The following is a 27,974-nucleotide window of genomic DNA, read 5'->3' as shown; positions in this document are numbered from 1 at the left end:
CCAGCTCCTACATAACTAACAGCTTTAGCAGCTTGGACGGCAGCTTCGCCAAGTCTTCTCCTCACCTCTTGGCTAATTCCAGGCTACAAACGAAAAGGGGCAAATTCAATAAACATTATTTACATTTTTTATCCACAGGATACTTAAAGAACAAAAAAAAATTGCTTCAAGTGTTGTTTATTAAAATTTAAATGTAGGTACGGTAGTATAGTGGCTATGCTACTGGATGAATAGTTCAAAGTTTGAGCCTAATAATCCAGCTAACACAAGTTCAAATCCCACCGTGGCAGTTTGAAAATTTGAATCCAGTTTAAAAAGAAATCTGGAAGTAAAGATAAGGCTGTGCTTAGTAAAAGTTGCAAAAATTTAACTTGTTCACAAATAATCTTTCGCTTGAGCCGGTTGGTCACTGCAATCCCAAAGCAAGATAGTTGACTATTAGTTGTCCTTTGAAATTGCTAAGCAAGTCACCAAGACACATCAAACCAATGAACACTTTGTGAGGAAGGCCCACATCCACCTTCATGTTGCAAGTAGAAACAGGCAATAAATGCTGACCTTTCCAACAACACCATCATTAGGTAATGAATTTTAAAAAGAACATTATCATCAATCATTTTATGAAACAGTATTTTGAAATACAGAAACATCTGAATCCAAATAAGGCTATAGCGAGTTTTAAAGAATTTCTATGCACGATGTGCACAAAAAACTTGTGTATTTAAAACCAAATTACTGGACTAACTTTTTCAGTCTTTACAAATTGTTTTTGAGGGCGCATCTCCTTTTAGGCTATAATGATCTTCCTACCTGAAAATTTTCATGGCAATCATGACTAATCCTGTGTCTCCATTAAGATCATTAATTTACTGGTTGTTGAGAGATATTTCCATGTGAACCAAGCTCGTTATACCTCTCATTTCTCCACCCTCCAGAGTAAGCAACTGGTTTCCCCAATTCACTCACTACATGGCTATTTATTATTAGTAAATCTGTACCCCATACTTCATAATACCCTGACCAGTCTATACTTGCTTTTCATGCACAAGATTCACACAGAAATTATGTCATACATTTGATGTACAATGCACCAGAGAAAAGTGAGTGAGTCAGATTATAGAGTATGAAGTTTCATCAATGACTCACACGTATTTGATTAATGCAGGAGAATTTATTGGGGAAATCAAAGACAGGGAGATTGATTTCAGCATTTTCAAGTATAACAATCTATCTGACACAATAAGAGGGCAAGTTGCGTTTGCACTAGCTATAAATGTAAGCTGAATATTGGCGTTGTCACGCTCCAGAATTCCATACATTGGAAGCAAAGGGATTTCTTATGGAATCCACAGAGGAGAGGATTCGACCAATGGATGTGCATCCGGATCATGTATGGAATACTTATTATTTGTAAAAGTGCATTAAAAAAATACAATTGAAATGCGGTATCAGGTTCATGCTAAAGAAAGTCACTGGAGCAGAGTTTCAGCTTAGGTACAATAATGAATCTGGATGCAAAAAATAGTTTTATCATAAAAAGTATGCAGTTTAATCAGTGTTTAATCCACAGCCTATAAATAGCCCCATTTTAAATACCAAAAATAGCTTTAGAAATTATACTGAACAATTTGCTATTTATGCTGGTGCTCAATACCAGTTTCTGGGAAATTATTAAAATATAGCTTGCACCCTAAAAACGTAATTAATTTTTAGAACGTCCTCAAAAGCCCATTAAATGAATGCAATCTGTGGTAACTCCCATTGATTAATTCAATCTGGGGCTGTGGCTGGTTTTGAGTTGGGTGCAGCTTCATATGCCAACGATCATAGAAACTTGATTTGTGTGAACATAATCTGCATTTAAAATTTTGCAATCTTTTGTGCCGGTTAGTCTTTGGGTGAATTGTGCCGAAAAAAACCAGCATAATATAGTGGGAACTTCTGCTTACTAAATTTAAGCTACCCAGATGCAAATTTCCCCAAGTTGAAATAATTTACCCCTGGTGCTTCTTCAATAATTTTCTGATGTCTTCTTTGTACGCTGCAGTCTCTCTCAAACAAATAAACAGCATTGCCATACTGGTCTCCAAACACTTGCACTTCTACATGTCTAAAACAAAGAACAGGAGTCTATTGAAACACCAGAACAAGAAAGGAAGCAACAGGTTCAAGTATATCTCATTAAATCTTCTCCCTAAATCTTATACTAGTTATTAGCTGTTGACAATGGTGGCATTTTACCAAGCTGATGAAATAGGGCAGCATGGTGGCACGGGGTCAACACTGCTGCCTCACAGCACCAGGGACCCGGGTTCAATTTCGGCCTTGGATGTCTGCCTCTGCGCAGCTTGCAGGTTCTCCCAGTGAATACGTGGGCTTCCTCTGGGTGCTCCAGTTTCCCCCCACACTCCAAAGATATGCAGGTTAGGTTGATAGGCCATGCTGAATTTGCCCTTGGTATCCAGAGATATATAGGCTAGGGGGATTAGCAATGTCAATACCTGAGGTTACGGGGTAAACCTGGGAAGAGTCAGCATAGACTTGATGGGTCGAAAGGCCTCCTTCGGCACTGTAGGGATTCTATGATTCTATAAATAGTATTCAAATCATATTTAAAATACTGAACTTGCATAGTATGGATCATTTATGATATTCAGAATTATGAAATTTAACTCAAAAATAAATAAATAAGGGCATAATTTCAGATTGGAAGCCCCATACCTGGGATTGTCTACAAACTTTTCTATCAGCATAACATCATCATTGAAGGACTTCCTTGCTTCTCTGCGTGCAGATTCCAATTGTTCAAGGAAATCGGCCTTTGTTTGAGCAATGCGCATACCCTAAGCACAAATATAGAATAAATGAATTCAAATTATGAATCTGTGTGATACAACAGCAATGAGGTGTAGTTTCAGGATTCCATATGAAATTAGAAATGGGATGATTTAAAAATTAAATTTCTCTATTAACATTGTAAAATATTGTAATTTTACAGGTCCTGTATTCTTTTGATATGCAGCCTCCACACAACATAAAATGATACCTTAGTGACATATGATTTTCCTAAATCCCATACGCATACATGCAATTAAGACCTTAATACTTCAAATATAAAGTGTTGGATGGAGAGCCCAATTTTCCTTGGTCTAATGTACCTGTTTCCAGGAAGTCAAAGAGAAGAAAAAGGGGGAAAGGATGTGGAATTGCTGTATTTCCACCAATGTTCCCTTTAAGCTGTGCAGAGGGAGAGGACAGTAATAGAAAGGTCTTGGAGGGAGGGAGCACTACGGGGTGAAGAAGTCAGTCCTTGAAGAGAAGGACTCCTGATCAGGAAAGGAAGCCAGTGAGAGAGGCACCCCTGCTAATGTTGAAATTGTGCTGCAATACAGCACATGTTTTAAGTCGGTAATCACGAGCAGCTATCCCCATTTGGGAACCTATGAGGGCTTTCATTACAAGAGCATATAAAAGATAAACTTTATAGTAGGCGTTGGAGGAAATTCAAAGGGTCAAAGAACAAAATCTGCCCGGGAAACAGGCCCTTCGGCCCAACGAGCCCGCGTCGCCATCTCAACACCACCAGTCCCCCTCTCCACCCACAACCCCTGTCTAATGTTTTATGGCCATCCAGATTGAGGGAATCTGATTTAGGGACAAGAGTCGGTGTCTTTATTCTGCAGGTTTTGAAATAAATCTGTTTAAAGGTACAGACTGACTTCAGACTCATTCTTTCCTCAAAGCAGAATCGAGTATCAACCTGCAAAATCCTTCCAACACACAAATGGCAGGCGGCAGGAGCAGGAGAGACTCCTGGACAGCTAGGCTCACTTTGGAGAGATGCCCCACAAGCTATAAGCCTCTGGTGACGTGCTGACCACCTGCTCCAGGTAAAAGCCGCTATGGAATCAGATGAATGTCTGCTTTGTGCACCACCAGGTGCAGGAAGGGAAACAAGCAAAAAAAAATCCCATTCCACCTGAAGTCTGAGCAGGGTTATCCCCTGGGCTTTTCCACTCCCCATGTCTTTGGCCTGCTCCTACCTGCCACAAAATTAAGGCTGGGCAGGAAGTAACCCTTAAGTGGTCAGTAATTGGCCTCTGCAGGGCCTCCATGGCACAATGTGGGCAAGGCCGCCCCAGATCCCGCCAGCCGCAGTCAGGTGGGTGGGCTGTGGTAAGGCCACCCGAGAAACTTTATTGGCCCCCACTACCTACAAATTAGTCGGCTAGGACTTGTAAAATATTGTTCCATGATTTATTATACTGTGTTTTTAGATAAATTAAAGCCAATGCTCCAAACTGTTCTCTTCGGTCCCATTTAATATCTCATATAGTTCTGTTATAAGCTGATCGTGTTGATGTTTTCGAATTTTTCCTAATAACTTGCCCTTCCCACACTAGAGATCAGTATTTCATGCACTGATTCCAGAACTAGTTTTCTTTAGTGCCTCAGTGACAAGAATTAAACATAATGTTCAGCTTCATGAGGATTAGCTTAGAGTGCTCTTTTTAATTGAGCAATATATCTGAAATTGCATTTGATGCTCTTGAACAACTGGACACCATTAAAAGCATTGTTGAATCTCATTTGCAGATTTCTTTCAGGGTTCAACAACATATGTTATATCTGCAATTTTGACTTCAATGTGTAACACTTTGCTTCTATTTAACCCTTGTGTAAATTGAACCTAAATCTCATCTAATTTACTGTTGTAAACGATCAGGAAATTTTGTCCTAACTTTGGCAGTAAGAGACCCACAAGCAGCAGCCTATTTCCAACACCAATTACGTTTTATTGTGTGTTCTTTACATTTGTTTCTGCAGAACCAGTCCCTGTATGGTATCTGGAAGGATGAGGGATGAAGAGTAATGGCACACCCTGGCTTTCTTACATAAAATAACTTATTTTAAACAGAACACAGTATGATAGTCACAAACACAGGTGGTATAGTTTTCAGTTTCTCTTGTGAATCAGACTGTTTTTTAACTGATTTGGGTCAGCTTCACACAAGGAAAAAAAGTCAGACGTCTAGACACTTTATTACAGGTAATCAATGGAAATATAAGCAAAATGCTGAAATCTGAAAACAAGAGAGAAAATGCTGGAAAATCTCAGCAGGTCTGGCAGCATGTGCAAGAAGAGAAAAGAGCTGATGTTGAGAGTCCAGATGACCCTTTGTCTGTCCCTGGCCTGAAGGCAGGTCAGATCCACATTACCACAGTATCCACCAAGGGTAGGGCCCTTATTTATGTAATATATGCAATAAGAAAAAACTATGGGGTTAAGTCCTGCATTAACCCCAGCTGGATCAAACCCTAAGCTGTTGGCATCAGTCTGATTCACACCAGCTGTCCAACCAACTGAGCCAACAATTAGTGATGGTAGATGTTCTAATTTTCTTTCCATCACTTGGCTAACTAGGAATCTCTCTCCCTCTTCGTGCTTGCCACTGGTGTATGTTGGAAGAATTTATATGTTGATACTCAATCTGTTTGGTTAAGTTATCACCAAACCTTCCTTGGCCATCAAGTCCTGGAACATAGAACATAACAGCGCAGAACAGGCCCTTTGGCCCACGATGTTGCGCCGACCAGTTAAAAAACAATGACCCACTAACCTAAACCAATCCCTTTTCGTCCATAAACCTATCCACGGATCTCTTAAACGCCCCCAAACTAGGCGCATTTACAACTGCAGCAGGCAGGGCATTCCAATCCCTCACCACCCTCTGGGTAAAGAACCTACCCCTGACATCCGTCCTATAACTACCCCCCCTTAATTGGAGGAGGACTTGAACTCAGACCTTCTGACTCAGAGACAGGGGCACAAGATCTCTTACATTTCTAATATAAGGTGAATAATATCTGATGGTGAGTTATGAGGGAGAAGGGTATGGGTCAAAATGAAGTATGAAGATAATTGTCACATCTCAATTTTAGAAGTATGGAATAAACTGGTGACAAGATAGGGCCTCAGCATAGGAATTAGCTATAGTCACATAACCAATGGTGTTCAGACAACCTATACACCAAACAAGGAGATCCATATGTTCTTATGTTCAAAGCTCACCCAAAATTGGGGCTCAGGACTTGGGCGAACTGAGAGATAGAGAGAGACAGCTTTCCTGTTTGACAAGGGGAATATAGACTGGTAGGTTTGATGTCAGTAGTAGGTAAATTATTGGAAGGAGTACTAAGAGATAGGATCTACAAATTCTTGGATGGACAGGGACTTATTAGGGAGAGTCAACACGGCTTTGTGCATGTTAGGTCATATTTAACTAATCTACTGGAGTTTTTCAAGGAGGTTACCAGGAAAGTGGATGAACAGAAGACAGTGGATGTGTCTACATGGACTTCAGTAAGGCCTTTGACAAGGTCCCGCATGGGAGATTAGTTAGGAAGGTTCAGTCATTAGGTATACATGGAGAGGTAGTAAATTGGATTAGACATTGGCTCAATGGAAGAAGCCAGCAAGTGGTAGTGGAGGATTGCTTCTCTGAGTGGAGGCCTGTGGCGTGCCACAGGGATCAGTGCTGGGTCCATTGTCGTTTGTCATCTATATCAATGATCTGGATGATAACGTGATAAATTGGATCAGCAAAATTGCTGACGATACAAATATTGGAAGTACAGTGGACAGTGAGGAAGGTTTTCAAAGCTTTGGACCAGCTAGAAAAATGGGCTGAAAAATGGCAGATGGAGTTTAATGAGACAAGTGTGAGGTATTGCACTTTGGAAGGATAAACCAAAGTAGAACATACAAGGTAAATGGTAGGACAGTGAAGAGTGTAGTAGAACAGAGGGATCTGGGAATACAGATACATAATTCCCTAAAAGTGACGTCACAGGTAGATAGGGTTGTAAAGAGTGCTTTTGGAACTTCATAAATCAAAGTATTAAATATAAGAGTTGGAATGTATGGTGAGGTTGTATAAGACATTGGTGAGGCTGAATTTAGAGTATTGTGTGCAGTTTTGGTCATCTAATTACAGGAAGGATATTAATAAAGTTGAAAGAGTGCACAGAAGGTTTACAAGGATGTTGTCGGGACTTGAGAAACTGAGTTACAGAGAAAGGTTGAATAAGTTAGGACTTTATTCCCTGGAGCATAGAAGAATGAGGGGAGATTTGATAGAGGTGTATAAAATTATGATGGGAATAGATAGAGTGAATGCAAGCAGGCTTTTTCCATTGAGGCTAGGGGAGAAAAAAACTAGAGGACATGGGTTAAGGGTGAAGGGGGAAAAGTTTAAGGGGAATATTGGTGTGGGAGGATCTTCACACAGAGTGTGGTGGGAGTGTGGAATAAGCTGCCAGATAAAGTGGTGAATGCAGGCTTACTTTTAACATTTAACTTGGACAGGTACATGGACGAGAGGGGTGTGGAGGGATATGGTCAAGGTGCAGGTCAGTGGGACTAGGCAGAAAAATGCCAAGAAGGGCCAAGAGGCCTGTTTCTGTGCTGTAATTAAATCAAAAGCGGATGCGTTTACAGTAGCTAAGAGTAGTGGGTGAGAAGAGGATTGGGAGAGGTTTAAATATCAACAAAGAATGACAAAGAAGTTGATAAAGAAGGGTAGGATAAACTATGAAGCTGGGCTAGCGCTTAATATAAAAAAGGATGGCAAGAGTTTTTATAAATATATAAAAAGGAAGAGGCTGACTAGGGTGAACGTTGGACCCTTAGAGGATGAGAGGGGGGACTTAGTGGTAGGGGATGGGGAAATGGCTGAGGCCTTGAATAACTTTTTTGTTTCGGTCTTCACAGAGGAGGACGTGAATAATTTGCCGGGTGTTAGCGATGGAAAGATGGTAGGAGTAGAGGGCCTGAATGACATTATTGTTACTAGAGAGGCACTGCTCAAAAGACTGGAGGGACTGATTGTGGACAAGTCCCCAGGACCGGATGGAATGCATCCAAGGGTTCTGAAAGAAATGGCGGAGGTGATAGTGGATGACTTGGTGATTATTTTCCAAACGTCGCTGGATTCCGGGGAAGTGCCGGAAGATTGGAAAACGGCTAATGTTACGCCATTGTTTAAGAAGGGTGGCAGGCAAAAGGCAGGGAATTATAGGCCGGATAGCTTAACGTCAGTTGTAGGTAAAATGTTAGAATCCGTGATCAAGGAGAAAATAGCGAGGCATCTTGAGGAAAATTGTTTGATAGAGCAGACGCAGCACGGTTTCATTAAGGGGAAGTTGTGTCTGACGAATTTATTGGAGTTCTATAAGGATGTGTCTAGGGCAGTGGATAGAGGACAGCCAGTGGATGTGGTGTTTCTTGATTTTCAGAAGGCGTTTGATAAGGTGCCGCACAAGAGGTAATTACAGAAGGTCAGGGGGCATGGAGTTGGGGGTAGGGTGTTAGCGTGGATAGGGGATTGGCTGTCAAATAGGAGGCAGAGAGTGGGGGTCAATGGGTGCTATTCGGATTGGCGGTTGGTGACTAGTGGAGTGCCCCAGGGGTCGGTGCTGGGGCCTCAGCTATTTACCATTTATATAGATGATCTGGAGGAGGGAACCGAGTGTATGGTGTCGAAATTTGCTGATGACACCAAGATTGGTGGAACGGCAAATTGTGCGGAGGGTGTGGAGAGTCTGCAGAAGGATCTAGATAGGCTGGGCGAATGGGCCAGGAACTGGCAAATGGAATTTAATGTTGGCAAGTGTGAAGTTGTCCACTTTGGTAGGAATAATGGTAGGAAGGACTATTACTTACATGGCGAAAAACTGCAGCATGCAACAGTGCAGAGGGACCTCGGGGTCCTTGTGCATGAGTCGCAAAAACCCAGTCTGCAGGTGCAGCAGGTGGTCAGGAAGGCGAATGGGATGCTGGCCTTCATAGTGAGGGGGATTGAATATAAAAGCAGGGAGGTCTGGCTGCAATTGTACAGGGCACTGGTGAGGCCGCAGCTGGAGTACTGTGTGCAGTTTTGGTCGCCGCACTTACACAAGGATATTTTGGCCTTGGAGGGAGTGCAGAGGAGGTTTACTAGGCTGATACAGGAGTTGAGGGGGTTGAACTATGAGGAGAGGCTGAATAAACTAGGCTTGTTCTCGTTCGAGTTTAGAGGAATGAGGGGAGATCTCATTGAGACGTATAAGATGATGAATGGGATGGATAGGATAGAGGTGGAGAGGCTCTTCCCACTCAGAAAGGACAGTAGGACTAGAGGGCACAGCCTCAAGATAAAGGGGGGGCAGTTTATAATGGAGTTGAGGAGGAACTTCTTCACTCAAAGGGTGGTGAACCTCTGGAATTCTCTGCCCGTTGAAGTGGTGGAGGCTGCCTCGCTAAATATATTTAAGACGCGGGTTGATAGGTTTTTGATAGGCAAGGGGATTAAGGGTTATGGGAAGAGGGCGGGAATGTGGAACTGAGACACGACAGATCAGCCATGGTCTTATTGAATGGCGGGGCAGGCTCGAGGGGCTAGATGGCCTACTCCTGCTCCTATTTCTTATGTTCTTATGTAATGTTCTACAGTTCTATGGGAGTATTAACCATGGTCTCTCACTCCTGCCCTTCTTGGCACTACATCAAGTTTTAAAAAACGTTTTTCCAAATGAACATTCAGGCAACATACACCTGTTAGGCTGCTTCAGCAGCAGAAAAATATAAGCCTGTGATGGGGAATCCAATTTGGTACAGGGGTGTTAATACAAACAGTAGGCTCCTCATTAACATTTACAGGGGGTCTAACACCTGTTTTAGGCAGCCAGCAGAAACATCTGAAAAAAAGGCTCTGAAGGCTTTAGCTGCGGCTCAAGCAGATGTACAAATGAGCTGTTGCCCATTGCATTGCTAAATTAGTCATCACTGCACCACTTCACAACATAAATAAAGACAATTGCATATCAATTTCAACTGCCTTTTGTCATTTTTTTATCCCAATGAATTTCCCCCAAAGATGTGGTGGATGGTTTTCCCACCTCAGCAGGCTTGGTGTGAATCACGTCAATCTGGGAAAACAGTGTGCAGGCCTATTGCACCACGCCCGAAGGCCGATAGGTTCTATGTACTGGGAGCTAACCGGGCTATGCTTATTTAAAGCTATTTTAATATGCAAATCGGCCTTGCGCCCTTTCTGGGTGTGATCTGGTTCGCATTAGAAAGGGGCCAGGAGGACTGCAAACCGTTTCTTGCTGGGCGCAAAGCTATTTTTAGGCCTGCACACTATTCTCTAGAATCAGTGCAGTGAGCTTGGAAAATCAGCCCTTTGGCTTTTTTTGGAAAAATTCCACTCATTGTTTATATCGACCAGTAAACTGCACAAGCGGAAATAATAACATTGCAATAACTTTTATCAAAATAGTTTTTCTTACATCCAAATATTATTCCCTATAACTTTTCATTTGGAGTTCCAGCAAACAGCCTGGAACTCCAAATGAATTCGCCATCAGTATCTGCGTTGTATGAAAGTAAAATAAAATAATACCTATTTTATTCATGCAAGTTGACAATGTCTTACCTTGCCACCTCCACCCCGAACTGCTTTTATCATCACGGGATAACCAATTCTACTGGCCTCCTCCATTAGTTGTTGATCAGATTGTTCATCACCATGATAACCTTTGACTACAGGCACCCCTGCAGCTGACATTATGGCCTTTGATGTGCTGGTTAAAAATAATAAGACAAGCACAAATACATTACGTTTGTAGGTTTCTCAGTGCTTTTCAATATGGCTGAAATCTTAAAAAAAATACAATTAACATGCTACAAAAGTTTTTTGCAATGAAGAATGCTAGGTAAATCAGAATGGATTTGATTTAATTTGTCACATATATTAACATACAGTGAAAAGTATTGTTTCTTGCACACTAAAAAAAAAGTATACCGTTCATAGAGAAGGAAACAAGAGAGTGTAGACTGCAGTGTTACAGTCAAAGCTAGGGTGTAGAGAAAGGTCAACTTAATGCAAGGTAAGTCCATTCATAAATCTGACAGCAGCAGGAAAGAAGTTGTTCTTCAGTCAATTGGTATGTGATCTCAGACTTTTGTATCTTTTTTCCGAAGGAAGAAGGTGAGACAGAGAATGTCCAGAGTCTGTGGGGTCCTTAATTATGCTGGCTGCTTTGTCGAGGTAGCGGTAGACAGAGTCAATAGATGGGAGGCTGGCTTGCATGATGGATTGGGCTATATTCACAAACTTTTGTAGTTCCTTGCAGTCTTGGGCAGAGCAGGAACCATACCAAGCTGTGATACAACCAGAAAGAATGCTTTCTATGGTGCATCTGTAAAAGTTGGTGAGAGTCATAGCTGACATGCCAAATTTCCTTAGTCTTCTGAAAAAGTTGGTGGCCTTTCTTAACTATAGTGTCGATATGGGGGGACCAGGACAGGTTGTTGGTGATCTGGACACCTAAAAACTCAAAGCTCTCGACCCTTTCTACTTCGTCCCTATCGATGTAGATAGGGGTATGTTCTCCTTTAGGCTCCATGAAGTCATTGAAATCTCCTTCATTTTGTTGACATTGAAGGAGAGATTATTGTTGCTGCACCAGTTCATCAGATTCTCTATCTTTCCTGTACTTTGTCTCACCGTTGTTTGAGATCTGACCCACTACGGTGGTGTCATCAGCAAACTTGAAAATCGAATTGGAGGGGAATTTGGCCACACATAAGGAGTGTAAGTAGGGGGCTGAGAACATATACTTGTGGGGCACCACAATTTGGAACAATAAAAACTACTGCACTAGGAGGTGCTCTTGTAGACATAGGAACTATATTATAGAATCATAGAATTTCCACAATGCAGGAGGAGACTAATCGGCCCATCAAGCCTTCATCGACAATAATCCCACCCTATCCTTGTAACCCCACAAATTTTACCCTGTTAATCAACCCAACACTAAGGGTATACTTAGCATGGCCAATCTGCCTAACCTGCACATCTTTGGAGTGTGGAGGGAAGCCACAGCACGTGGAGGAAACCCACCCAGACATGGGGAGAATGTACAAACTCCACACTGACAGTGACCCGAGGCCAGAATTGAACCCGGATCATTGGAATTGTGATGCAGCAGTGCTAACCACTGTGCTACTGTGCTGTGCCATGGGGGAGAACTGTAGAAGACCTAGAAAGCAGCGCTGGGGCCACAATGTACCAGCCGTCCACACCTGCTCTTTCCGATACAGGCAGTATCCAAATTTTGTCTCCCTGCCTATTTGCGTGATTGTAATGCATCAGCAGCACATTTTAAACATATTTCACCTTCATAATCTCAAAAAATGTAGAAAATGGCATGGAATAAAAAGTTGATTATCCCATTTGGCAATGCAAGTTACTCTTAATTCAAAAGAATTGTGTCTAGTTTTTGACTAACATCACAACATCGTAACAATCCTGGACTCTGTCTGACAAAGGACAGTGTAAAAAATATTAATTAGTCCACCAGAAAATAAATGTAAACATAATTTAGTCCCTTGTCAAAATATGCTCAAATTTCTAACAAAGCCTGGGTACTTTGGATAACTTCCTAAGTGCATCTCCTAGAAGCACATAGGAGAATGTAGTGCTCTATTTTCTTCCCCTTAGTGTGATCACTGTGAATCAGATATGCGTGTTCAACTACTCCCTCCATGGTAAAGCGTGGCATACGCTAATGATCCCAAACAACTATTCAGCTTCACAAATGAACTGAAAGCATTGGATAGTATCATTGAAATTCTTAATGGTTAATAAGAAATATTTATTAAATCTGCACCATCATTATTTCTCGACAAGTGACTGTTTATATTTAATTTCTTACACACTAAATGCCTTTATTAAGGTAATAAAGATCAATTTATTACCTTTTGATGCCCATGTCTCTGATGGCTGAGGAAGGAGGTCCAATAAAAACAATGCCCTCTTTTTTACAACGTTCGGCGAATTCTGTGTTCTCTGAAAGGAATCCGTAGCCTGGGTGGATGGCCTGCAAGAAATCAACCACGAAACAAAGTAGATAGATTGCAATAACAAAGCTGTGTTAGGATTTAGTACTATACTTAAATTGATAAACTTATAATGAGTGATGCTTTTAAGAACACAAATTATTACTAAATAAAAATGGAATGTGAAGAACTAATGGAAGAGGGTCTCCAATGTATTGGGTTATACGTCAAGGTGATCAGCAAATCACAGTCCATATGCCAATACCAAGAGATTGATGGGATCAGAATTAATGCATTCAGTCCCTCGAGCTGCTTTACCCCCCCACCCTCCCCAATTACTTAGATAACAGCTTATCTGTACCTCAATTCCATTCACAGGCTTTTGCTCCACATCGCTTAATACCCTTACCCAATAAATTGTCACTCAAATTTCAAACGACCCAGCAGAGACAGTCTTTTGGGGAAATTAATTCCAAATTTTCACTAGCTGGGATATGAAAAAGTTCTTCTAACCAGTCTAGCATACATTTTAGAATTTTGCCCTGTTGTTCTGGATTCCCACATCAAGAGGCAATGACTTTTACCTACACTTTAAACAAAGAACAAAGAAAATTACAGCACAGGGACAGGTCCTTCAGCCTTCCAAGCCTGTGCCAATCATGCTGCCTGACTTAACGAAAACTCCCAACCCTTCCAGGGATCATATTCCTCTATTCCCACCCTATTCATGTATTTGTCAAGATACCTCTTAAAAGTCACTGTCGTATCTGCTTCCACTATTCCCGCGGCAGCGAGTTCCAGGCACCCATCACCGTCTGTGTCAAACACTTGCCTCATACATCTCCTTTAAACCTTGCCCCTCACACTTAAACTTATGCCCCCGGGAAAAACTTTTGACTATCCACTCAGTCCATGCCTCTCATAATTTTGTAAACTTCTGTCAGGTCGCCCCTCAACCTCCATCGTTCCAGTGAGAATAAACCAAGTTTCTCCAAACTCTCCTCATAGCTAATGCCCACAATGCCAGACAACATCCTGGTAAATCTTTTCTATACCCTCTCCAAACACATCAATTAAATCACATCTCAACCTTACAAACATAAGTAAACACAGCAAAACATAATGTACTGAAAAATCCAGATGTAGCCCATCCCTGCAAAAAACAGAAAAAATTCATACAGAACAAACATTTAAAACACTAGCTATTATTTTTCACAAGTGCTTGCAAGTGAATTTGAGTCATTTTGCAAGTGTAATAAATCCCGTACTACATTATTGGTTGCAAGATATATCTTCACAGTGCGTGAGTTTGCATTTATCTCACATACAACTGAAAAAAATGTAATTTTAACTTATACAGTCATTCAGCGTCTATTATAAATCAAATGTACTAAATTACAACAATTCATGGTTCACAAGATGACGCTTCAAGATCTAGTCATCAATTTAATAGGGGTTTTTTTTGTCTTGCATGGTCAGTGTGTAGAAGGTCACTTGGGTGGATGAGACAATCTAAAGGGGCAGGAACTCCCATTGTTTATAATGCAGACCAAGGCAAGGTGAAAGTGAATTTCACATGTGTTCTCAGTTTTAATCAGATTAAGAATCACAAAATTATTCAACAAAATTACCTGTGCTGCTGCTGTTTTAGCCACCTGAATGATCTTTTCCACATTTAGGTAGCTCTGCTGGGAGGCTGCTGGTCCAATGTGGTAAGCTTCGTCAGCCTGATGGAAGAGAAAGGATCAGCGCACAATAAAAATATCCAGGGTAAATCTGAATCCAATGTATGGAGATGCCAGCGTTGGACTGGGGTGGGCACAGTAAGAAGTCTCACAACACCAGGTTAAAAATCCAACAGGTTTATTTGGTATCACGAGCTTATGGAGTGCTGCCCTTTCATCGGGATTCACCTGGTGTTCAGTTACAAAACATGCCAGCAAGGTAGAAGGTAGTTGCAACTGCTTTCCTAACAAAAACATTATTAGCGTAGAAACTATATATGATCAGTCCAAATGAGCTAACTCGTGTAAACACAGGGATCATGGCCAACCTTCCAATTTTCTATACAGCAAAAAGACTGCTGTAAAATTAATTACTGCCACTGGAGCTAACGCTTTGATTTCATTGCTTCGCATACATCAAATGAAAAATATCTTACAAAAATAATCCATATTATACAGAATTAGGAAATTATAATTCTCAAGACGTACATATAATAATTTTCAAGACACCCAATGTAATCATAAAAGCAAAATACTGCAGATGATTTATATAGATGATCTGGAGGAGGGAACCGAGTGCAGGGTGTCGAAATTTGCTGATGACACCAAGATTGGGGGAAAGGCAAATTGTGCGGAGGGTGTGGAGAGTCTGCAGAAGGATCTAGATAGGCTGGGCGAATGGGCCAGGAAATGGCAAATGGAATTTAATGTTGGCAAGTGTGAGGTGGTCCACTTTGGTAGGAAGAATGGTAGGAAGGACTATTACTTACGGGGCGAAAAACTGCAGCAGGCGACGGTGCAGAGGGACCTCGGGGTCCTTGTGCATGAGTCGCAAAAACCCAGCTTGCAGGTGCAGCAGGTGGTCAGGAAGGCAAATGGGATGCTGGCCTTCATAGCGAGGGGGATTGAATATAAAAGTAGGGAGGTCTTGCTGCAGCTGTATAGGGCATTGGTGAGGCCGCAGCTGGAGTACTGTGTGCAGTTTTGGGCGCCGCACCTGCGCAAGGATATTTTGGCCCTGGAGGGAGTGCAGAGGAGGTTTACTAGGCTGATACCGGAGTTGAGGGGATTGAGCTATGAGGAGAGGCTGAATAAACTAGGCTTGTACTCGTTAGAGTTTAGAAGAATGAGGGGAGATCTCATTGAGACGTATAAGATGATGAATGGGATGGATAGGATAGAGGTGGAGAGACTCTTCCCGCTCAAAAAAGACAGTAGGACTAGGGGGCACAGCCTCAAGATAAAGGGGAGGCGGTTTAGAACGGAGTTGAGGAGGAACTTCTTCACTCAAAGGGTGGTGAATCTCTGGAATTCTCTGCCCGTTGAAGTGGTGGAGGCTGCCTCGCTAAATATTTTTAAGAAGCGGGTTGATGGGCTCTTGATAAGAGAGGGGATTAAGGGTTATGGGGAGAGGGCGGGAAAGTGGAACTGAGCTACAACAGATCAGCCATGATCTTATTGAATGGCGGGGCAGGCTCGAAGGGCTGGATGGCCTACTCCTGCTCCTATTTCTTATGTTCTTATGTTCTTATGGAGATTGGAGAAAATGCTCGAAAAACTCAGCCGCTCTGGCAGCATCTGAGAAGACAGAAACAGAGTTAACATTTCCTGTCCAATAGGATTCTTCTTCAGAATTCAACATAGGGTGCAACATGGTTTTTGAAAGTTTTGTGAGAAAAAAAAACAAGGTGATGGTTGAGATGTTTAGAAATTTGACCCAAGTTTCTAATAGTCACTGACTGATTCAACTTTTTCACATAGTTTGTGTGAAGGAAACAGATTGAGAATTGAAAACAAACATTAATCATAAATGAGTGGAATCAAGAGACATACACACACAGCAACTGAAATTCTAAATGACATTTAATTGGAAGTATATTGGCTTTTATTATTCCTCAACCTCTACTCCAAACATGCTGAGAAAATCAAATGCATGAGTGCCTGGATCACTATACATAAAAAATTGCTTTCCCCACTTTTAGATTCAGGATATTATATCAGATACACCAAGATTGGGGGAACGGCAAATTGTGCGGAGGGTGTGGAGAGTCTACAGAAGGATCTAGATAGGCTGGGCGAATGGGCCAGGAAATGGCAAATGGAATTTAATGTTGGCAAGTGTGAGGTGGTCCACTTTGGTAGGAAGAATGGTAGGAAGGACTATTACTTACGGGACGAAAAACTGCAGCAGGCGACGGTGCAGAGGGACCTCGGGGTCCTTGTGCATGAGTCGCAAAAACCCAGCTTGCAGGTGCAGCAGGTGGTCAGGAAGGCGAATGGGATGCTGGCCTTCATAGCGAAGGGGATTGAATATAAAAGTAGGGAGGTCTTGCTGCAGCTGTATAGGGCATTGGTGAGGCCGCAGCTGGAGTACTGTGTGCAGTTTTGGGCGCCGCACCTGCGCAAAGATATTTTGGCCTTGGAGGGAGTGCAGAGGAGGTTTACTAGGCTGATACCGGAGTTGAGGGGGTTGAGCTATGAGGAGAGGCTGAATAAACTGGGCTTGTACTCGTTAGAGTTTAGAAGAATGAGGGGAGATCTCATTGAGATGTATAAGATGATGAATGGGATGGATACGATAGAGGTGGAAAGACTCTTCTCGCTCAAAAAAGACAGTAGGACTAGGGGGCACAGCCTCAAGATAAAAGGGGGGCGGTTTAGAACGGAGTTCAGGAGGAACTTCTTCACTCAAAGGGTGGTGAATCTCTGGAATTCTCTGCCCGTTGAAGTGGTGGAGGCTGCCTCGCTAAATATTTTTAAGACGCGGGTTGATGGGTTTTTGATAGGAGGGGATTAAGGGTTATGGGGAGAGGGCGGGAAAGTGGAACTGAACAACGACAGATCAGCCATGATCTTATTGAATGGCGGGGCAGGCTCGAAGGGCTGGATGGCCAACTCCTGCTCCTATTTCTTATGTTCTTATATTCACAATAATCTTGACTAACACATTACAGCATATAGAAGAGAATCAAAATTCAGACTCCAAGTCTAAAATAACAACAGTCTGAAGAAACAAAAGGGGTTTTAACATATGATTCCCCAAAATACATTTTTCCCATCTGCTTCATATAAGCACGAATGATATGCTCAGTGCCAATGCGCTAGTATCTGCTACTATCACGTGCTTTAGCATGCCACCAGCTCTCAGCAAAGATCGTATAAGGGCACGTCACCCAGGTAAGCGATTCTGTACATCTGGAGTAAATAGACACCTTTTTTTGAATGGTGGGATAACAAGCAAAGAATCTAGCCTGAGAAATGCAACAGTATGCACCCGAACTTGGAGTGCCTAAAACTATTAGTTGTGCACAAAAGGAAATAATTCTGAGGTAAGATGCACATTCTGTAGGGTTGCATATGGCAGTAGGGGATCATCAGCTCGTTATACACTCCTATTTGATTTTAGTATTTATATCATGTAAGATGTAATGGACAACTGTTTCACTCACAACTGTCATGTTCCTCCAGTGAAGTTAAATAGTACCTCCGTCTAAATTGCAGCACTAGCATTATTCACTCTGATAAGCAAACATGACATCACACGATTGGATCAATCCATATAAAGAATCAATATATAGTTTGAAATATCTTCATGTCATGTGTTCTCCTACATCATGGCATACCATTGTGACATGCATGGAGTTTTTGTCCGCCTCGCTGTAAACTGCTACGGAGCGAACACCCATCTTCTTTGCTGTCCGCATTACCCTGCAGGCAATCTCTCCCCGATTCGCAATAAGAACTTTCTCGATTCTGCAACCACCTGCTAAACAAATTAAAAATCCATTTAGATTTTACCCGAGGCAGCTGTATGTATTCATAAATAAACAGCAAATGTTTAGAAAACAAGCCGGTATAAAACTATTACTAAAAAGATCAATTTCCTTTCTGTTCGGGTTTTAGCTACCAGTGTTCCAGAATGATGACAAGTGGCAAGATGCAAACCAGCCTCAAGACTTAGTTCATAATTAGCAATCATCTACAATCTATCAAATCTATCAGATTATAAACCTGACAAACTCTGCTTCCACAACAATAAAATGATGACAAAAACAAGATTCTACTGATGCTGCAAATCTGAAATAAAAACAGAAAATTCTGGGAATGCTTAGCAAGCCTGAGAGCATCTGTGGGGGACAAACAGAATTAATGTTTCAGGTCTGTGACCCTTCCTCAGGACAATGCTGTCAGACCCACTGAACGCTCCTAATGCTTTTTGCTTTCATATTACAGGTGGTCTCCAACATTACAACGTTCTAGTTACGATGAATCGTACTTAAAACATTTATAATTTCGACTTCACGAGGCTGGTTTCGAACTTACGCCAGCACATTCATACGATCACACTGATGTTCTGCACTGCCCATCTTTATGGCTGGACTGGTTGAACTGTCTCTATGAGGTTGGAAACTAGTGTTTTATTCAGTTAATTTTTTTGGTGCAATTGTCATTATTTTAATGCATTTATATGCTTATGTTGTATTTAATATGCATGCAGACCTCCGGAAATTCAAAGTTAAACAGGGAACATTATATCCCCCACACTAACCAAGGAACTTGTGCTAAGGCGAGGAGGCATCAACAGTTGCCTCAGTAATCTGACTGGACAAAGATTGAGGGCATTTAGCCTTGATTCATGAAGAAGCCTCACAACACCATGTCAAAGTCCAGCAGGTTTATTTAGTAGCACCAACTTTCCGAGTGCTGCCCCTCCATCAAGTGCTCTGGATTGCCTGCTTCAGGAGCGCTGTTCCTTCACCACGAAGGAATAGCACTCCGAAAGCTCGTGCTACCAAACAAACCTGCTGGACTTTAACCTGGTGTTGTGAGACTTCTTACTGTGCCCACCCCAGTCCAAAGCTGGCATCTCCACACCAGCCTTGATTCAGGAACCAATCCCCCATTTATATCATATTTTATTTGGGGAAATCAGTTCTGACTTACAACATTTCCACTTATGTGATTTTCAGGAACCAATTGTCATAAGGCTGAGGACTATCTGTATATTAAAGTGATGACCCTTCTTTCACTAAGAATAGCTAGCCTTTTGCTAGAATGTGGAGGGTGAATACTTGATACATCATTAGATGTCAATTAATTCAAGCTTTGGGCTGCCATCCAGAAATGAAATGGCTGATCTCCTGGCTGTAATACCAGTGTTATATGTTGTACACAAACAACTCAAAGCTCTAGCTTTTTAAATAGTGGATAGGTGCTACACTGATCAGACTGAGTCACAGGAGCAGCAAGTTCTCAAGTTAGATGCCAATCCAACCCATCTCAGCTCCACAACAACTCTAACCAGAAGGGTAAACAGCAGAAAATCCATGAGTTGATAAAGTAGGCACTGCAGATTTTCTTCAGATGCGGCACGTTTTATTAATAGAAACATTGTGAAAAAAACTCTGCAGTGGGGCATTCCTTTAAAATCAGACTCCAAACTGCTACACTGGAGACTAACAAATCGATAGCTTGCAATCAGCAAGCAGGAAGGACCAAAGCATGCAAACACCAGCCAAGTGAGTCAATGGCTATCAGATGTTCACAAGAGTCCAGAACAATTTAACAGAAATGTGCTTGGCCCTGAAGAGACTTCCTTCTGCAAGCAGAAGTGCATAATTCTATTCAATATTGCATTGAATGCTTATGCAACATAAAAACCGTCACTTGGGCTAAACTCACTAATTATTTATTATATTGTAGTGCACTGACACTGTCCTGAATGTCCACTCTTCCTTACAATACTTGGAAACCAATGTTTGAAATGGAATGCATCTTATCAGGAGGCCAAATGCAAATTACATATTGGTCACAAATTGGCAAAAGGCATCAGTGAAACTAGCATCAATAACACAAAAAAAGTACCTGTTGAAGCATTTCTTAAGAAAGTCAGTGCACAAAACCATTGCCTGTGAAATAGAAAGGAAAAGAAAATTAACTAGAAACTGTGCCAATACTATTTATTTTCTTAACAGGCCATGCAGATCAGAAGGCTCTATTTAGAAAAATACTGGATTGTTACCACTCATGCAACAACTGGCAGAAGAGCATAAAATTGTTTAGGGATTGACATCTTTTATATTAAATCTGATTTAAATCAACTTGAAAGCTGGATCTTCATATAAGCAGTCAATCTGAGCCAAACATCTCAGAGAAACATGAGCTTTCTTGAATTTACCATTGTCGTTGTTACCTATTAGAATCATGGAGATACACAGCGCGGAAACAGGCCCTTCAGCCCAACTCATCCATGCAACCAGTTTTCCTAAACTGAACTAATCTCATCTCCCTCTAAACATTTCCTATCCATGTACTTGTCCAAATGTCTTTTAAATGTTGGAATTGTACCCACCTCATTCCATACATGCACCACTCTCTGTGTGAAAAAGCTGCCCTCAGGTCTCTTTTAAATCTTTCCCCTGTCATCCTTAACCTACACCCTTTTTGGACCCCCCTACCCTGGGAAAACAAGCCTGGCTTATTTATGCCTCCCTCACGATTTTATAAACCTCTATAAAATCACCCCTCATTCTCCTAGATTCCAGGGGGAAAATGTCCCAGCTTATCTAACCGCTCCTTGAATGTGGAACTGAGACACAACAGATCAGCCATGATCTTACTGAATGGCGGGGCAGGCTCGAAGGGCTAGACGGCCTACTCCTGCTCCTATTTCTTATGTTCTTATATTACGTCTCCAGTACAATCCAGTATCAAAATGGAACATGTTGGATTACAAAGTTAAATGATCCCCATTTTATATAGATTTATCATTGTTTACCCGCTTTCCACAAAACATAAATTCTAACCCTGTACAAGCCAAAGGTCATAGGGTAGAGGTTTAAAGTGATCTGCAAAAGAAGCAAATGCGGTGTGAGGAAAACTTTTTCACACAAGTGGTTGGAGTCTAGAATGCACCATCTAGTGGAGGCAGGTTCAATTGAGACATTCAATGGGGCGTTAGATAATTACTCAAATAGAATCAACATGCAAGGGTATGTGGGAAGGCAGGGGAATGGCACAAAGTCATGATGCTCAATGGCGAGCCAATGCAGACACCATGGGCCAAAGGGCCTCCTTCAGGACCGTAACAATTCTATGACTGCAACAGAATGAGTATGATGCAGCAAAAAGAATCATTCGGCCCTTCTTGCCTGGGCCAGCTTTTTGGTAGAGTTATCCAATTGGTTCCACACCCTCGTTCTTTCCCCAGAGCCTTGTATTCTTTATGAATTCAATTATTTATCTATTTCTCTTTTGAATTTTCTTTCAGGCAATGCATTCCACATCGCATCACTTGCCACGTAAAAGAAAGTTTTCTCATATTGCCTCAGCTTCTTTTTTGCTGATTGCTTGAAATCTTTGCCCTCTGATCTATGGACCCTTCTGCCATAAGAAACAGTTTCTCTTCATTTATTCTATTAAAACCACTGAATACCTCTGTCAAATTTCCTCTTAACCCAAACAAAAGCAAAAAACTGTTTGACACCTTGAGATGCTCGGTGGTTGTGAAAAGTGCTCTATGAAGCAAGTCTTTTCTCATATTGCCTCTCTTCATGCTTCCTAACAAATTACATCACTTCAAAATCCTCTCTGTTAAATTTCATCTGCTAAGCATCGATTTATTTCATCAGTTGTCCAGCTATGTCCTCCTGAAGGCTATTACTATCCACCTCTTTGTTTACTATATTTCCAAGTTCTGTATCACCTACAGACTTAAATTATTGCCTGCATACTAAAGACTAGATCATTAATACAGATGAAAAGAGCAGTGGTCTCAATACTCTTGCTACAGCCATTTTCCCTTCAATCTGAAAAACAACCATTCACCATTACCCTCTGCTTTCTGTCCCTTAGTCAATTGTGTATCCAGGTTGTCACTGTCCCTTTATTCCGCTAACAAGTCTATTGTGTGATACTTTATCAAACCGCTTTTGAAAGGCCTATACATACAACTATTCTACCCTTCTCAACCTTCACTGTTACTTCACCAAAGAACCCAGGAAGGGTAATCAAACACAATATGCATTAAACAAACCTTGCTAGCTGTCATTATTAGTCCATTATTTGTATCCAATGAGGAATTTTTTTTTAAACGCAGCAGACGTTAGGATCTGAAATGCATTGATGAGTGTGATTCAATCATGGCTTTCCGAAATCAAATGGAAAAGCATCTGAAACAAAAAGGTTTGCAGGGCTACAAAGATGTGGGGGGGAGTTGGGAGTGAATGGGACTAGCCCAGTTGCTCTTGTAGAGAACTGACACAGACAGACATTCCACAAACTTTTCAGGGTCAGTGAGAATATTTAACATTTATTTGAAATCTGTACTTTGCTAAAAAACACTTACATATCATTCAATAAGTTGTAATATTTTCAAAGATTTTTACTGGAAGCTTAATAGTGTAAGATTGGGAGCTCACATCAATTCTAGATTATCCGCTAATTGCAGTATGGGGAGAAGACAGAGGAAGGGAGACACCTCAACAGTGCATCCTCTGGAGAAGTATAGAATCACCATCACAACTCCTGGATTTTCACATTATTTTGCACACGTACAGACTTCAGAATTTACTGCTAGTTTCAATGGAGCAACGACAGTGAAGAGCAATAGTTTTATTATCATTAATTACCACTGCAAAGTCCAGGCTAACATTTCAGTGTAGTGCAGAAATAATACTGCATTTGTTGGAGCTGCTGATGTTACAATGTGATGTTTAAACAAGATTCCATCTGTCCTATCAGGTGGATGTAAGAGACCTCATGTCACTGTACAAAGAGAGTAAGGGAATTTTTCTGGTGTCCTTGCCAACGTTTTCATAACCTGGGATTTTGCGTGGAGTAAGAAATCAAATGGATGATCTCAGCAAAAGTGCAAACGGTAGAAAACAAACTTTTTGAACTTTCATTCCAATGTTGTCATGCAAACACATTCTCTGATCATAGCTGACAGTTTCCCCCCCCCTCCAACAGATGGTGTTTTACATGGATTCATAGTCAACGAGTAGTCCTGCACACACCTAGTTAAAACTTCATTTATCCCTCAACTTGGGGCATTAAAAGTGCAGACAGAGCCACCACAATTAATTCATACAGCAACTTCATCATGCAAAGTTGTGTTATCACCAATGCTAAATTGGAGAGATATCAATCAGGCTTCAACAAACTCTTGAGGCAAGGTAGATTTTTAAAAAATTTGTCCTTGGAATGTGAGCGCCTCTGGCTAGACAAGAATTTCTTGGCTAATTGTCCGTGAGAAAGAGATGGTGAAGCTGCTTGGACTGTGGTAGATACAACCATAGTGCTGCTGGGAGGGAGTTCTGGGTACAGGGCTAAGAGTGCTGGAGAAACCTGAACCCCAAGACTGAACAAATTGCAAAAGACATAGTGCAAAATTGGTGGTGGCAAGTGACTGCTTAGAGAGGGACAACCTGGATTTGGAACCTGGCAGTGGAACTGCATCTGTCTGGGAACTGGAGCCTGGCAGCTGGATATATCCTGGCTTAAAGCAGCCGAACACATCCAGGGGATTGGCAGCTGGGATACAGAGTGGGGTGGTGGCTGGCAGTGGATAGCGCGGGGAGGGCAGGCTGCTGGATGGGGTTGGAGCTGCAATCACCGCCGTGGTTTGAACACTCACTCTTTCAGGCTTCTCCTGGCCCAGCGCAGCCCGCACTCACTCACCAACGCCGCCGCCATGCCGACAGACTGAGAGACGGGGCTGCAAGCCGCAGAGGGGGATCGGCCTGAGGCGGCCCCGCGACCGATTACTGCCTCAGACCCCGAGCTGGAGCTTCCCCCCGGCCGCCTGTCCCCGGAGCTGGAGCTTCCCCCCGGCCGCCTGTCCCCGGAGCTGGAGCTTCCCCCCCCGGCCGCCGCCTGTCCCCGGAGCTGGAGCTTCCCCCCGGCCGCCTGTCCCCGGAGCTGGAGCTTCCCCCCCCGGCCGCCGCCTGTCCCCGGAGCTGGAGCTTCCCCCCCCGGCCGCCTGTCCCCGGAGCTGGAGCTGGAGCTTCCCCCCCCGGCCGTCGCCTGTCCCCGGAGCTGGAGCTTCCCCCCCCGGCCGTCGCCTGTCCCCGGAGCTGGAGCTTCCCCCCCCGGCCCCCTGTCCCCGGAGCTGGAGCTTCCCCCCAGCCGCCTGTCCCCGGAGCTGGAGCTTCCCCCCCCGGCCGTCGCCTGTCCCCGGAGCTGGAGCTTCCCCCCCCGGCCCCCTGTCCCCGGAGCTGGAGCTTCCCCCCAGCCGCCTGTCCCCCGAGCTGGAGCTTCCCCCCGGCCGCCTGTCCCTGGTCCTGGTTCCCACTCCCCAATCACTCCGCTCTCCCGCCCTCCCCGAGCCGTGACGCTGCCATTGCCCAGTAACCAATCATCTTTCAGCCCCGGCAGGGGCCGAACCTGGACAGCCAATCAGATCCGGAGAACGTGTCGGACAGAAACACCTCGGGTCCTAAGGGCCGCTTTCTATCAAAGAAACCCCAGCTGTGACCTTCATTTCAGAGGAGGGTGACAATCTACTCCTGTCTCCACTATAGTTTAGATTAATATTTAATAATATCAGTACTGGAGGATTGAACTTATCAAACTCTTTCCGCAGTTGCTACCTGGAGTATAAATGAAGAACAAAGAAATGGCTGATCAGCTAAATATATACTTTGGTTCTGTTTTCAGAAAGAAGGACACAAATAACATATAGAAATGTTTGGGAACAGAGGGTTTAGTGAGAGGGAGGAACTGAAGGAAATCAGTATTTGTGGGGAAATAGTGATGATTTGATTTGATTGATTGTCACATATTTGTATACAGTAAAAAGTATTGTTTCTTGCACGCTATATAGACAAAACATACCGTTCATAGAGAAAGAAGAGAGTGCAGAATGTAGTGTTACAGTCACATTTAGAGTGTAGAGAAAAATCAAGTTAATACGAAGTAGGTCCATTTAAAAGTCTGATAGCAGCAGGGAAGAAGCTGTTTTTGAGTTGATTGGTACATCACGTCACACTTTTATATCTTTTACCCCGACGGAAGAAGGTGAGAGTATGTCCAGGCTACTTTTCCAAAACATCAGGGAGTCTAGACAATGTCAATGGGTGGGAGGCTGGTTTGAGTCATGGACTGTGCTTCATTCACAACCCTTTGTAGTTCCTTGCGGTCTTGGGCAGAGCAGGAGCCATACCAAGCTGCGATACAACCAGAAAGAATATTTTCTACGGTGCATCTGTAAAAGTTGACGAGAGTGGTAGCAGACATACTAAATTTCCTTAGTCTTCTGAGAAAGTAGAGGCGTTGGTGGGCTTTCTTAACTATAGCATTGGCATGCAGGGACCAGGACAGGTTATTGGTGATCTGGACACCTAAAAATGTAAAGTTCTCAATTATATCTACTTTGTCCCCATTGATGGAGACAGGGGTATGTCCTCCACTGCACTTCCTGAACTTGTTGACATTGAGGAGAGATTATTGTTGTCGCAACAGTTCTCTATCTCCTGTATGCCGTCTTATCATTGTTTAAGATCCTATCCACTATGGTGATGTCATCAGAAAACTTGAAAAAAGTTGGAGAGGAATTTGGCCACACTGTCATCAGTGTATAAGAAGTTTAGTAAAGGGTTGAGGACACAGCCTTGTGGGGCACTGGTTGAGGATGATCGTGGAGGAGGTGTTGTCACCTATCCTAATGACTGTGGTCTGTGGATTAGGAAGTTCAGATCCAATTGCAGAGAGAGGAGCTGAGGCCACAGAGTTTAGAGATGGGTTTCGTAGGAATAATAGTGTTGAAGGCTGAGCTGTAATTGATAAATGGGGGTCTGACATAGGTGTCTTTGTTACCTAGGTGTTCCAAGATTGCGTGTAGGGCCAGGGAAATGGTGTTTGCTGTGGACCTATTGCGGCAGCAAATGAATTGTAATGAAGCCAGGCAATCTGAGAGGCCAGAATTGATTTGTGCCATGACTAACCTTTCAAAGCATTTCATAATGATGGACGCTAGAGCCACCGGATGACTATTATTAAGGCACGCTGCCTGGCTTTTCTTTGGTACCAGGGTAATAGTTGTCTTCTTGAAGCAGATAGGGACCTCAGATTTGTGTAAAGAGAGGTTGAAGATGTCTGCAACTACTCCCGCCAGCTGGTCTGTGCAGGATCTGTATGCTCATCTGGTTACCCCATCTGGGCCAGTTCCTTTCCACAGTTTGACCTTTGAGAAGGCTGCTCTGATGTCTGAAATGGTGACCTTGGAAACAGGTTCATCGGCTTCCAGGGTGGAGAGCGTGCTTCGCTGACCGCTGCTTAAAAAGGGCATAGAATGCATTGAGCTGACCAGGGAGAGGTGCATCTTACATGTCTTCCATCTCGTAGCCTGTTATGTCTTGCAGACCTTGCCATAGCCAGTGGGAGTCCATGCAGCTAGCCTGGGACTATAACTCGGCCCATTGAGTCCACACAGACTCTCTGACAGAGCACCTTACCTAAGCCCTCTCCACACCCTATCCCCTTAAGCCCATACTTTTCCCATTAGCACCCACCAAACCTACACATTTTTGGTCACTAAGGGGCAATTTAGCATGGTCAATCCATCTAACCTGCACATCTTTGGACTGTGGGAGGAAACTGGAGCACCCAGAGGAAACCACGCAGACACTGGGAAAATGTTCAGACTCCACACAGTCACCCAAGGTTAGAATCGAACCTGGGTCCCTGGAATGTGATGCCATAGTCGGTCAAATGCTGCCTTGATATCAAGGGCAGTCACTTCCCCCTCACTTCTGAAGTTCAGCTTTTTTGTCCATGTTTGAACTAAGGCTGTAATGAGCACAGATGCTTCTTCTGTGAAAACTTCTACAGGTATATGAAGAGAAAAAGATTGGTAAAGGCCCATGTAGGCTTCTTACAGTCAGAAACTGGGGAATTTATTAAGGGGAACAAAGAAATGGCTGATCAGCTAAATACATACTTTGATTCTGTCTTCAGAAAGAAGGACACAAATAACGTACCAGAAATGTTGGGGAACACAGGGTTTAGTAAGAAGGAGGAATTGAAGGAAATCAGTGAGGAAATGGTGTTGGAGAAATTGATGGAATTGAAGGCCGATAAGCCCCCAGGACCTGAAAGTCTACTTAAGGAAGTGGCACAAGAAACAGTAGATGCATTGGTGGTCATCTTCAAAGATTCTATAGACTGTGGAACAGTTCCCATGGATTGGAAGGTACCAAATTAAACCCCACTATTTCAAAAGGGAGTTAGGAAGAAAACAGAATTAAAGGCCAGTCAGCTTGAGGTCAGTAGTTGACAAATACTAGAGCCCATTAGAAAAGATTTAATAGCAGAGCACTTGGAAAACAGTGGCAGGATCTGACCGAGTCTGCGGATTTACAAAA

The 27,974-nt window shown here is 42.8% G+C and overlaps 1 protein-coding gene across 4 annotated transcripts in view; it reads right to left on the bottom strand.

Annotated features, from left to right (window-relative positions):
• The window catches only part of mccc1 (methylcrotonyl-CoA carboxylase subunit), a 53,809-nt gene extending 29,383 nt beyond the window's left edge, over window positions 1-24,426 (bottom strand). Inside the window, exons 1-9 of one of the 4 annotated variants that reach the window (XM_080185728.1) lie at window positions 24,248-24,426; window positions 20,476-20,519; window positions 18,234-18,376; window positions 14,518-14,613; window positions 12,806-12,927; window positions 10,479-10,626; window positions 2,722-2,843; window positions 1,999-2,110; window positions 2-83 (exon numbers count right to left, since the gene is read on the bottom strand). In XM_080185728.1, the coding sequence (XP_080041854.1) occupies window positions 2-83; window positions 1,999-2,110; window positions 2,722-2,843; window positions 10,479-10,626; window positions 12,806-12,927; window positions 14,518-14,613; window positions 18,234-18,376; window positions 20,476-20,519; window positions 24,248-24,306 (928 nt within the window). In that variant the 5' untranslated portion in view covers window positions 24,307-24,426. Of the gene's footprint in view, window position 1; window positions 84-1,998; window positions 2,111-2,721; window positions 2,844-10,478; window positions 10,627-12,805; window positions 12,928-14,517; window positions 14,614-18,233; window positions 18,377-20,475; window positions 20,520-23,240; window positions 23,370-24,247 lie in introns of those variants that run through there. The other 3 variants (XM_080185729.1, XM_080185730.1, XM_080185731.1) reach the window with 3 other exon arrangements.
• Window positions 24,427-27,974: the final 3,548 nt, after the last annotated feature.

The sequence above is a fragment of the Carcharhinus amblyrhynchos genome, chromosome 3 (genome assembly GCF_965287045.1).
Source record: "Carcharhinus amblyrhynchos chromosome 3, sCarAmb.v2.hapA, whole genome shotgun sequence".
In the NCBI taxonomy this organism is placed as follows: Eukaryota; Metazoa; Chordata; class Chondrichthyes; order Carcharhiniformes; family Carcharhinidae; genus Carcharhinus; species Carcharhinus amblyrhynchos.
The sequence above is the reverse complement of the archived record's forward strand: the minus strand, read 5'-3'. Positions and strand labels throughout refer to the sequence as shown.